Source organism: Lactuca virosa, chromosome 7 (assembly GCF_052849685.1).
Source record: "Lactuca virosa cultivar CGN04683 chromosome 7, Lactuca_virosa_CGN04683_v6, whole genome shotgun sequence".
Taxonomy (NCBI): Eukaryota; Viridiplantae; Streptophyta; class Magnoliopsida; order Asterales; family Asteraceae; genus Lactuca; species Lactuca virosa.
Genome location: NC_136432.1, coordinates 167,222,902 through 167,235,812, shown reverse-complemented (window position 1 = coordinate 167,235,812; position 12,911 = coordinate 167,222,902). Strand labels below are relative to the sequence as shown.

The 12,911-nt window shown below is 37.7% G+C and overlaps 1 protein-coding gene across 1 annotated transcript; it reads left to right on the top strand.

Moving 5' to 3' along the window:
• Positions 1–10,156: 10,156 nt before the first annotated feature.
• LOC145127294 (putative F-box protein At3g16210) lies at positions 10,157–12,579 on the top strand. Its single transcript, XM_079062514.1, has 3 exons — positions 10,157–10,180; positions 11,075–12,114; positions 12,408–12,579. The coding sequence occupies exons 1-3, from the start codon at positions 10,157–10,159 to the stop codon at positions 12,577–12,579; spliced, it is 1,236 nt and encodes a 411-aa protein (XP_078918640.1).
• Positions 12,580–12,911: the final 332 nt, after the last annotated feature.

The window sequence follows — 12,911 nt, the reverse complement described above, 5'->3', positions numbered from 1 at the left end:
TTTCACCGCCAATATTAGTTGATGAATATCTGGTGCATCCATTTACTTATGTAAACTATCAAGACATAAAACGGCTAGGGTTTTATATTATTATCAAATGAGAAGTACAAGATACAATGAAAGGAAAATACATACTAGCTAATCACAGTTTTCTAGCTAATGGGCCAAAATAAGACCCAATACAAAATAAGTCCATAATCTTATTATCCTAACATCCCCTTCAAACTCACAATGCAACAAAGCAATATGCATTGAGAGTTTGTCAGACATAAAATGAAATCGATGAGCAGTCAATGGCTTTGCAAGAATATCAACAATCTGCAAAGTGGAGGAAACATAAGGAAGAGAGATAGTGCCCTTCTGGAGACGATGTCGTGTGAAATGACAATCAATCTCAATGTGCTTTGTACGCGCATGAAACACTGAATTCTTGGCAATCATTATCGCACTCTCGTTGTCATAATACAAAGGGGTAGGCTGAGAGATGTGAATGCTGATATCTGCAAGAAACCATCTCAACCAAACAATTTCTCAAGTAGCGATAGCCATAGCTCGATGCTCAAATTATGTAGAAGATCGAGAGACAATATCTTGTTTCTTTCCTTTCCATGATATCAATGAATCTACAAGAGAATCACAATACCCAGTAGTGGACTTACGATCATAAATATGACTATCCCAATTTGCATCACTATAGGCATATACATCAAGAGAGGATGTAGATGGAAACACAAGAGTGCGGAACTGAGTACCACGTAGATATCTCAAAATACAAAGAACGGCTCCCCAATGAACAGTAGTAGGAGCAGTGACAAACTGACTAACCACACGAACTGCATGAGCAATATTCGGTCTAGTGACAGTCAGGTAAACCAAAATCCCTACAATGGTATGATAAAGGCTTGGATCTGATAATGGGACACCATCAGTTGGAGAGTACTTTGCATTACTTTATATAGGCATATCAACTGTCCGATTATCCGTGAGTCGTGCACGTTCAAACAAATCAGAAATATAGTACTCCGTCTGAGATAAAAGAAAACCATTTGGAGACTGAGCAACTTCAATCCCCAAGAAATACCGTAGCAAACCCATGTTTTTCATAGCAAAACGGTGAGCCAAATCACGCTTTAAAGACTCTATACTATCATGATCATCATCAGTAATAATCATGTCATCGACATATAAGGAAAGAATAATCCACCCTGCATTCGTATATCGAACAAATAGAGTCGAGTCATTGTTACTTGGTTGAAAACCAAACGAAGTAATAACCATAGAAAATTTCTCAAACCAAGCACGAGGGGCTTGTTTGAGGCCATATAGTGTCTTCTGAAGCCGACAAACTTCACCTGATTGGTAAGCAATACCAGGGGGAGGAGACATGTATACTTTCTCATGAAGATCACCATTTAAGAACACATTCAACCATATATATGGTCTAGCTCTGCCATTGTTCACTACCTTTCATATTTGCATAAAAGTGAACCAAAGAGTAACAATCATGATAAAACATAAATATTAAATATGTAACACAAGATGTGACTGAAACAAGTCACATTAATTACTAGACAACCAAAAAATGTGCTAATTACATTAATATCAACCTACAATTTTGCATCTAATATGCAAGTCACGATAGAATCAACCAAAATGTAGGTATGATTATGATCAAGAAGTTTAAGCTTACAGTCTCATTGACCGAACCAACGTCTCATGTTGAACAAGGGTTTCCAAATAATTTGAAAATAATAAAGTAAATCATTTGAATACTGAATCATACTCGTCTTTTTCCTACAGAAACAAACAACGGATATTTTTCGCAAGCAGTCCCCGTGTCTATATTAAATGAAGGCTTTCAACACATTTAAAAATGTTTTGTATGTGAAAAGCATCATTGAAGTTCACTAGTCTTGATTATTGCACACCCGTCTTGGAATTATAAACTTGGACCCCCTCCTTATAAGTGTTGATCAACAAATCACCATTGTTGGTCAGTTGCAAAGCTCCTTTGATTGAAATCAAAGAACCATTTGTTTGATCAATTTTAAAACCACAAACCAAGAAGCATCTCTCCATACCTAATTAAACAACTTTCACAAGAAATCAAAGCTAGAGAACCTTGGATGGTTGTTAGTCTGTTCACTACCCAACTCAAACCGGGTACATGCAATGGAATCATACCAAAAACATGAGTGTTCAAATCGAAGGTCAGTATACAAGAAATGCCTTTGTCTTGTGATTCTGTATGATAACCTTGTACCTCCCAATGAAACAATCCACAGAAAAAATAGGCCTGATATGACACATAAGTAGACTGAGGTTTAGGGGAAGCAATTCCACACCAAATGCCACTCTTCACAGCATAAACAAATGAATGGTCTTTGGCACACGATATCAAGACAATTTTGTAATCATCACTGATTGGATCGAATCCAAACCCAATCCCTGCCCAAGGGAGTTCAGAACTTCGAGGACATTCAGGCACACTTAATAAGAACCTAATTGAAGGGTTCCATAGACTCAAATGATTTTTAATCCGCAAACAGATGATTCCATTACATGAATCAACAATTCTGCCACTAGGAAACTGAACTGGTGTTATACCAATGTATCCACGTTTACTGCACAATGGCAACTGGTCTTCTCCATGTAATGTATAAAAATCTGCGTCTTCATTTCTGTAACTCTTTCCATGTCTGAAGAGAATTTTTTGTGGGGATCGAAAAGTGTGCATGCCTATGAAACTGGGGCTAGAATACAACTACATAACGACTTAGAGAGTGACCTAAATCCGAGGAGGGATTTAGGCAGTAGTCTTGTAAATACTTAAATAATTAACTCTTCACATAGATAATCTGACATTGTTTAGTCCTGCATTTTTTTTAACAAGATAAAAATCAACTGAAATATATCAAACTATTTGTGTTAGCTTTTCAATGAATCAAATTCTTGACTGAAATCAAACAAAATCAGTTAAGTTTAAATTTGGTTTTCCTTATTCCTTGTATAAATATGCCATATTCTTTATTGATGCAACAATACTGTTCATTTGCTACCTCTCCATGCCAGAAGATAGAAAACTTGAAATTTTAGTAGCCATCATCGAATAAATTGATAGGGAAGAAGATAAGATCTTAAAAGGGGAATTGACTATTAACAAAACAAGTTACCAGAGAAGCGGAAGAAGAGGAACGGCGGATCACGATGAAGAAAAAAAGCTTAGACGCCTTAAATATGTTTGGATTTAGGCCCAACCCAAATTTTATTAATTCTCAAACTCTTTAAAGTTAAAATTCTTTTCTATCTGATATTTATTTCGTTTATAAAATTTAATTTTGTTTATTTTTTGAAGTGTATATATATAGAATTACTTATTTAACAGAATGATTAATGTTATTGCAAATAAGAAATTCTTATGAAATGTATATTTACTATTCAGTTTTTCACCAAACACACATGTATACTATTTCAGCGTTTAAATTTAGCTAATTGTTTTAATTAATATATGTTTATTTTTTTTCTTTATTTTAGGAAAAGATTCAAGGGGAGAAGAGGAAGATGCAAGAAGAGCTCAGGAAGGGCAAACACTTAAATGAAGAACATTGTCTCCTTCATGCCCTCGGTGAGAGTCACGGACATGTTTGTGGAGTTGGAAGGAAACCAAGCATCAACAATCATTTAATTCCAAATCAACATTCAAAACCTTCCAAATCCAAATCTCAAAATATGGATAATTCCCAAGTTGTTGGATTAACCCAACAAATGGAATTTCAAATGAAACAATACATGCAACAAATGCAACAAACGCAACAAACGTATAATAATTCATTCGTGTCCGTAATTCCTTACTTCCAACCACCAACCACCAACCGTGCTACAATTTTCATTCAATCCCAATATGTTTCAACCAACCAACGAGACCGATGAGAGCAATGAAGATTGTGATTAATCTTTTATGTTATTTTAAATAATGTTTGTTGTAGACTTTTTATTTTATTTTATTTTGTTATATAGTAGATCTTGAATTTAAACTTTGATGGTTTGTTATGTTTATTTAGTGTTTGACATTATGTTGCATATATAATGGCTAGATTTGTTTTTAAAAATAGGTTTGGTATATATAACAAAATTTGTGAAAAACATTTAAAAAAAAAAAGAAAGACTTTACCGACGACATGTCTTCGGTATAAGTTATAAGTCATATATAACTGTAAAAACGATTATGACTTATACCGACGGCATGTCGTCGGTAAAGCTCAAATGAAAAAAAAAACGGTTACCATCATTTCCCGACGATAAGTCGTCTGAATAGGTTGACCTTTCCCGATAACAAGTTGTCGATACAGGGTTGCCTCTATACCGGCGACAAGTCGTCTGCTAAAGTATATAATAAAACTTTCTTTTTCTTGAAAATCACTTCCAACGACCATTTTCAGACGACAAGTCGTTGGGATTGGTTGAGCTATACCAACGACATCTATACCGACGATATTGTCCACTTATGTCGACGGAGCTGTACCGACAACTTTTTCCAGAAGACTTGTCGTCGGAATAGGGTTTACCGACGACTTGTAGTCGGCATAGGGATAGAAAATATCATTGGTACAGGTTGCATCCTTGTAGTTAAGTTTTAGCCAAACATGTTTTTTAAATTTTTTATTAAAAATGAAAACTTCACTCTATTTTCTTAAAACGTTTTCTAGAAAACCAAAAGTCCAAAAGTAATTTTTAACAAGCAAACACATCCCGAGTCTCTCGCTTTAATTAGACGGAGACATTGAGCAGTAATTAAAAAAAATTGCAAAACCTTTTCTAATGCAAGATAAAAATACTCCTTTAATCCAAACAAAGTCCACAGATCCTAAACATATCGAGATCTATCTAAAGATTAAAAAAAAAAACCTTAAAACCCTACTCTCCTTACAACGTCAGGCCGTCACCACCAGACACCACCATTCCCCGTCACCGCTGCCCCTGCTATATGCAGTCCCCGGTCTTCGATGACAACGTTTAAAACCGCAAATAGTCGATGCTGAATGCCATCCCTTAACTCATGCTTATCGTCAGGTTTTGTCGTCACAGCCTTTATCTATTTCACGTCTTTTATTTGGCTATACGTAAAAATTTGTGATAATAAAGAGAAATGATGCTTATACAGTTCTACCAATATCCAAATAGCCAAATAGGATACGCTAGATATGACTGAGAATTCTTCTTTTAGTTTGCTGTTATATATGTTTACTTGTATATATATCTTGTGAACTTGTTAATTATTTGGCATTGGGACTCGTAAATCTATAATGCAAAATATCTAAAATGTCATAAATAAATAGATATGATACTAACGTTAAAAATGAATTCACACCAAGCAGCCTTTGAAGCCTTTTTTCATATATAGCAGATTCATTCCGGCTTTTTTTATCTCTTCTCATTTGAAACCCATGGTTTGCCTGCCTGCCTGGCACCCATCTAAATTCCAATGCATCCCCTTGTTGTTTATAAAATGGCTGATTTACTTCCTGTGATGGTGAAATTGACAGATACAGAAGAGAGACAATGAGGCAAATGCTTATATATTTATTCAGAGGGGAAAAAACTTCAAGTACAAAAAACGTCACATTTTCCTATCTATTTAAAAGAAAAATAGCATAAAAGTAGGAACTAACATCTAGTGGCCAAAGACCAGGAACCACCTTCCATACGCCTTTGATTTATTCTTCTAGAAAATAAAACGTGCTGAAATAAGTAAATAAATAAACTCTGAATTATTTTTCAACATTTTCCCCCTTAATTCAGAGTTTTCCAATCTTCTTGATCCCAATCAACTTGCACATCTCATCATGTTTCACTCTAGCCAGAGCTTTTGTGAGTATGTCTGCCTTTTGTTCCTTTCCATCCACATGAGTTACTACAATTTCACCATTCTCCACGCATTCCCTGATAAAATGAAACCTTATATCTATGTGTTTACTTCGACCATGAAAAACTGGGTTCTTCATGAGTTCTAGAGCAGACTTGTTATCCACATGCATAATCACTGGAGGGATGTCTTGACCAGTTATCTGTGACAGCAATCTGCGCAGCCAAATTCCTTGGCATGCTGTCATTGTAGCTGCCATGAACTCAGCCTCACACGAAGACAGAGCTACACATCTCTTTTTTTTGTGAAGACCATGTGACTGGGTTTCCATTCACATAAAATACCATGCCACCTGTACTTCTTCTATCGTTCACATCCTTGCCATGGTCGCTATCAGAGTACCCTTCAACTGTTATCTGCTTATCACCTTTTGTGTAGATTATACCATGACCCAGTGTTCCTTTGATATACCTCAGAATTCCTTTTACAGCTTGAAGATGTGCTGTGGTTGGTTTCTCCATAAACCTGCTTACTACCCCAACTGCAAACGATAAGTCTGGTCGGGTATGTGTCAAATACCTGAGACCTCCTACTATGCTTCTGTATTCCGTTGGGTTCACAAGCTCTCCATCTCCCTCTTTTGTTAATTTTAGCTTGTGTTCCATAGGGGTTTTTGTGGCATTACATTCAAGCATACGTGTTTTTGACAGCAGGTTCCTTGCGTATGCTTCTTGTTTTAAGGAGATAGAGTTGTTACTTTGACATACCTCGATTCCCAAATAGTATGATAGCAATCCCAGGTCACTCATTTCAAACCTTGCATTCATCTCCTTCTTGAAATTAGTCACATCATCAGGAGAGCTACCAGTAACCAGAAGATCGTCAACATATACCCCAATGATCAGCGTGTTTCCCTCTCTTCTCCTTGTATAAACAAAATACTCTTGTGGACACCGATTGAAGCCTATTTCTTTCAGGTACTTGTCGAGACAAGCATTCCAGGCCCTGGGAGCCTGTTTTAGCCCATACAAAGCTTTGGAAAGTCTGTAAACTTTTTGAGTTTTCCCTTTCTTCTCGAAGCCTTCAGGCTGCGACACATAGACTTCTTCCTCTAACTTTCCATTCAAAAACGCTGATTTTACATCGAGGTGATGGACATTCCACCCATTTGTCCCTGCAAGAGATAGGATTACTCTAACTGTCTCGATTCTCGCTACTGGTGCGAATACCTCCTCATAGTCTACCCCATGTTTTTGTACATAACCCTTTGCCACTAACCTTGCTTTGTGCTTAACAATTTTTCCACTGGGATCACGTTTTACCTTGAAGACCCACTTCAGTCCAATTGGCCATCTTCCTTGTGGAAGATCGACTAGACTCCAGGTCCTGTTCTTCTCAATCGACATCAATTCTGCTTTCATCGCCTCAATCCATTCAGCCTTGTTCTTCGCCTCTTGGTACGAGCCTGGTTCTTCATCGTTGCGAATTAAGAGTAATTCTTCCAGCGGGACATGGATTTCTTCTGTGTTCTCGTACAGGTCATCATGTAGGCAAAATCGCTTTGGCGCTCCACCACCAGTGGATTCTGAATTGGAGGACCCAATTGAGTGGTTTTTAGAATTTGGGGTGTTGGGTAAGCTTGGAAAATCGGGTGAACTTGGTGTACCCGGATTATTCATTGGAATGGATTGTGGGTTGGATTGCGAGCCCACCTGAGAGTTAATGGGTTGTGACCCACTACCTCTCCAATCATCTCCCATTTGTGGTGGCCCATGACTCGCTTGGGGTGTGCTGGAATCCGATTCGTACCCATGGTCTTCAACATCATCACTGACGACGTCTAAATCAAAGCCTTTCACTGTGAATTCCATATCCGACATCTTCTTGATCTTCACCGATTTATCCCACTCCCAGCTTTTATTCTCTTCAAACACGACGTCTCTGCTCACATACATCTTCCCAGTGTCAGGATCAACTAGGCGATAGGCTTTTGTACCCTTTTCAATTCCAAGATGAACTAATTTCTTGCTCCGTTCGTCTAGCTTTTTCAGGTGATTCTTATGAATCATCATGTGAGCTAAACACCCAAACACCTTGAGATGCCCTACATGTGGTTTTCGACCAGTCCACATCTCATAAGGGGTCGATTCTTCTAACGCTCTCGTCGTGACTCTATTTAGAACATAGACAACATGATTTACCGCTTCACCCCAAAGAATATCTGGGACATTCATAGACTTCAAATTACTTCTAACCATCTCCAAAATTGTGCGATTTCTACGTTCGACCACACCGTTCTGCTGTGGTGAGTAAGGGGAAGTGTAATTTCGATCAAGCCCAATTTCTTCACAGAACTTTGTAAACTCGTTTGAGAGAAATTCTCCTCCCCGATCCGTTCTTAAAGTCTTTATCTTTTCTCCGGTTTCATTTTCCACCTTTGCTCTGAAGTTCTTGAATGTCTGAAAGGCTTCATCTTTTGTCTTCAGTAGGTACACCCATTGCACTCTGCTGTAATCATCAACAAGGAGCATGAAGTATCGATTTCCTGAGGGTGTGGGTGGTGAGACTGGGCCGCACAAGTCTCCATGGACGAGTTCTAACCTTCTTTTTGCTCTGTAGCTCGTCTGAGTGGGATAAGAGTTTCTTGTTTGTTTTCTAATCAGACACCCTTCACAAGGCCGGGACGGGACATTAGTTCGAGACAAGCCTTCCACTATCTTCTTCTCTGACATCAATTTTAAGGTTGCAAAATTGATGTGCCCTAGACGTGTGTGCCAGAGCCATGTCGGTTCAGTAATCTCAGCAACCAGACATGAATTACTGACCTGTTCCAACTCAATCTTGTACAATCGATTAGGGGATCTGTGCACCTTCATCAGCAATTTTCCGGCTTTGTCACGAACCCACAAGTACGGTTCCTTTATCTTGATTTCTGCACCGATCTCAGACAGCTGCCCGAGGCTAATTATATTGTTACACGGGTCTGGTATAAAGTATACTTCTTGGAGTTTTCTGTGTTCTCCATTCTTGCACTGAAAGACTACCGTCCCCTTTCCTTCGATTCTTACCCTGGTCTCATTCCCGAACTTAACGAACCCTTGTATCTTCTTGTTCAAGGTTTTGAATTTGCTTTCATCCCCAGTCATATGGTTGCTTGCTCCGCAGTCCAGGTACCAGATGCTTTGCTTTGCTTCTGGATCTTAGATTTGGAGTCATGTTTTCTTCATTTAGGTACACTTCGCCATTTTCTTCTCCATCTTCTATTGACGACAATAACAGGGCTGGTTCATTGTCTTCTTGAATCAAATTGGCTTCTTGATTCCTTTCTTTCTTTGGATTTTGACATTCTGAAGCATAATGACCAAAATCCTGACAATTATAACATTGTATCTTACTTTTGTCATAATTGTTTGATCCAGAAGCACTTGAGTTTTTCTGGTTAGTATGATTTCCTCTACCGTGTCCACCACGGCCTCCACCATGTCGGCCTCTTCCTTTGCCTCTGCCTCGTGAACTACCAGATCCACCATGACCTTGTTTGTTCTTTGAATCCCCCTCCTTCTTCTTTCTTTCTGACCATTCTTGATGCGTTAACAGGAGCTTGCGGTCATCTTGATCATCTCGTCCCTTTAATCTCTCTTCATGTGCCTTGAGTCTCCCTATTACCTCTTCAACAGTCATTGTCTCTAGGTCACCAAATTGTTCCAACGTGGACGCAAGTTGGATGAATTTTGAAGAGACTGCCCTGAGCAGTTTCTTCACCACGTATGATTCTTCAACTTTTTCACCTAGGGAGCGTATTGAGCTGACTGTACTTGTAATCTTCGCAGTAAATTCATCAATAATGTCTGATTCCTTCATGCATATAGCTTCAAAGTCAGCCTTTAGGGTTTGAATTCGGGCCGATTTGATTCTATCTGCCCCTACGAACATCATCTTGAGGGCTTCCCAAGCTTCTTTCGCTGTCTTCTTTTCAGCTAGCACCATCAACAGATCCTCAGGAATACCCTGATAGATGGCGGCTAGGGCCATGTTGTCCTTCTTTGCTTCAACAAGAGTGTTTGCAGTTCTGGGCTCCACTGCGTCCCACACACCCTGCGCCAACATGAAAACCCTCATCTTGATCGCCCAAGCACCATAATTCGACCTGTTTAACATGGGATAATGCAGTGTTACTTGTCCGTCTTTGTCACCGTTGCCATTGTTGCTACTGCTGCCAATAGTCATCTTCTCACGTGGTTGATATTTTGGCATACACCAGGAATTGCTCTGATACCAAATGTTGTTTATAAAATGGCTGATTTACTTCCTGTGATGGTGAAATTGACAGATACAGAAGAGAGACAATGAGGCAAATGCTTATATATTTATTCAGAGGGGAAAAAACTTAAGTACAAAAAACGTCACATTTGCCTATCTATTTAAAAGAAAAATAGCATAAAAGTAGGAACTAACATCTAGTGGCCAAAGACCAGGAACCACCTTCCATACGCCTTTGATTTATTCTTCTAGAAAATAAAACGTGCTGAAATAAGTAAATAGATAAACTCTGAATTATTTTTCAACACCCCTAATTAAGTGAATCAATCCAAGGAATATCACAAAAGACAAAGTTGGAATTATGGCTGTAAAGATATCCAGATTCATCAACATTATAATCATGTATTGATGATATCTTTTTGAAAGTATATTAGATAATGTAATTGATCATAACGAAGATCAAACTTTGGTCATTTGAGTATCTGTTTTGTATACATAGGACATGCGCAATCGGTTCATTGCATTTTAATAAGTTACGATTGCAAGTAAGACAAACAGAACTAAATAGAATAGTATCACCAATATTTATACATAAATAAATAGGCATATAAATGCCCTATGGCTTTCATTCACAACCAATTATTTTTTTCATTTTATCTCAGTTTTGAGTTAATTTGTTAATTTGTTAATTTAGATGCATGACAATTGGACCTAGATTATGTAACTGAGAGCATAACTCATTTATTATTAATTTTTTGTGTAAATATATTACTTCTGTTGGAGTTGCTCTTGCTCATTAGTCTTACTGTCAATCTTAATTGATGAACATCTGGCGCATCCATTTAGATAAACATGAATATATATTGACAAGAATTCTAAACTTATTCAAACAGAGAAGAGTTTTAATTGCGTCCTATTACAACTGATTTTTATATTGTTGGAAAAATGCAGATGTCAGAATATATATGTGAAGAGTTGATTGTTGAAATATTTACAAGACTACCACCCAAATCCCTCCTCCGATTCAGATCACTCTCTAAATCGTTATGTAGTTATATTTCTAGCCCAAGTTTCATACACATGCACACTCTTAGATCCCCCAAAAAAATCCGCTTCACGCATCTAAATAATGACGACAAAACTAAAACCTTTTATACATTACATGGAGAAGACGAATTGCCCTTGTGTTTGTGTCCCAAACGTGGATATATTGGTATAACAACAAGAATTCCGTTTCCTTGTAGCAATAAATATTTCAGAACTGTTGGTTCATGTAATGGAACTTTCTGTTTGAAGACTAAAAATGTTTTGACTCTATGGAACCCTTCAATCAGACGCAAACTAAGAGTACCTGAATGTCCTCGGAGTTCTGAACTCCCTTTGGGAGGTATTGGGTTTGGATTTGACCCAATCAGTGATGATTACAAAATTGTGTGGATATCATGTGAAAAAGACAGTTCATTTGTTTATGCGGTGAAGACGGGCACTTGGTGTGAAGTTGCTTCCCCTAAACCTGAGTTTACTTATGTGTTATATGAGGCTTTTTTATTCAATGGAGTGTTGCATTGGGAAGTAGATCATGATCCTATCAAATCACAAGACATATACCCTCCTTCCTATATACTGACATTCGATTTGAGTACTCATGTTTTTGGTATGATTCCATTGCCTGGACCCACTTGGGATTGGCTAACAACAGGAATAACAACCATCCAAGGTTCTCTAGCTTTGATTTCTTATCGTATGGATGTTGATGATACTTGGATTCGGGTATGGAGAGATGTTTCTTGGTCTGTGGTTTTTAAATTGGGAACAGGTAAACTTCCAGTTGATGGAGCTTTTCAATTCCAACCACAACCGCAAACAACCAATGATTGTGATTTGTTGCTCAGAACTTATGGGGAAGGGTTCCAAATTTATAATCCCAAGACATGGATGCGATCAAGATTACTCGACTTCAATGCTGCTTCTAGTTTAATAGCCTTTCGGCAGTGTGTCGAAACACTTCATTTGTTAGACATGGGAGTGACTACTTGTGAAAAGAAACAACTATAAAGAAAAAAATAACATTTTGATTTTTGTCGCATTTTAATTACCATTTTCGTCTCTGTCATTGATACAAAAAAGTTGATGCTGTTAGATTCTTTTATTCTATTAATAAAAAATTAAATATGTAATTTCCGGCTTGTTGGCCAATAAAAGGAGATCTTTTTGAGGCTAAAGTTGTTGATGGTCAATTGTCGAAAGGTAATAAAATTATGTTGCCTTTGACCTTTGTTTATAGCAATTTCACTACAAGAAATACTGGTATTAGCGGCGACAGCCGTCGCCGCAAAAGAGTAGGTTTGTCGCCGCTAAAAGTATTAGCGGCGATACGTCGCCGCAAATACGTCGCCGCTAATGCTTCGTCGCTAATGCCCTTCTTGTTGCCGCTAATACTTACCTATCGCTGCTAAAAACACGTCGCTGCTAATACTTATATGTCGCTGCTAAAAACGCGTCGCTGCTAATACTTATATGTCGCTGCTAAAAGCGTCGCTGCAAAAGACTCTTCATTTTTTTTTTTGTTACAATTTTATGAAATATAAATCTATAATTTTATAAAATCAGTTATATTTAACCCATACACAACCAAAAACAATATAACAATGATAGAATATTAATCCACAATCAAAAATATTAGTCTATACAACCTAATTAAAGTATTATTCTAAACAAACATTTCATAAAATCCTAAAATTCCTACTCCTCGCCATCACTCTCATCATTTCGTTCATTATTTGGTGGT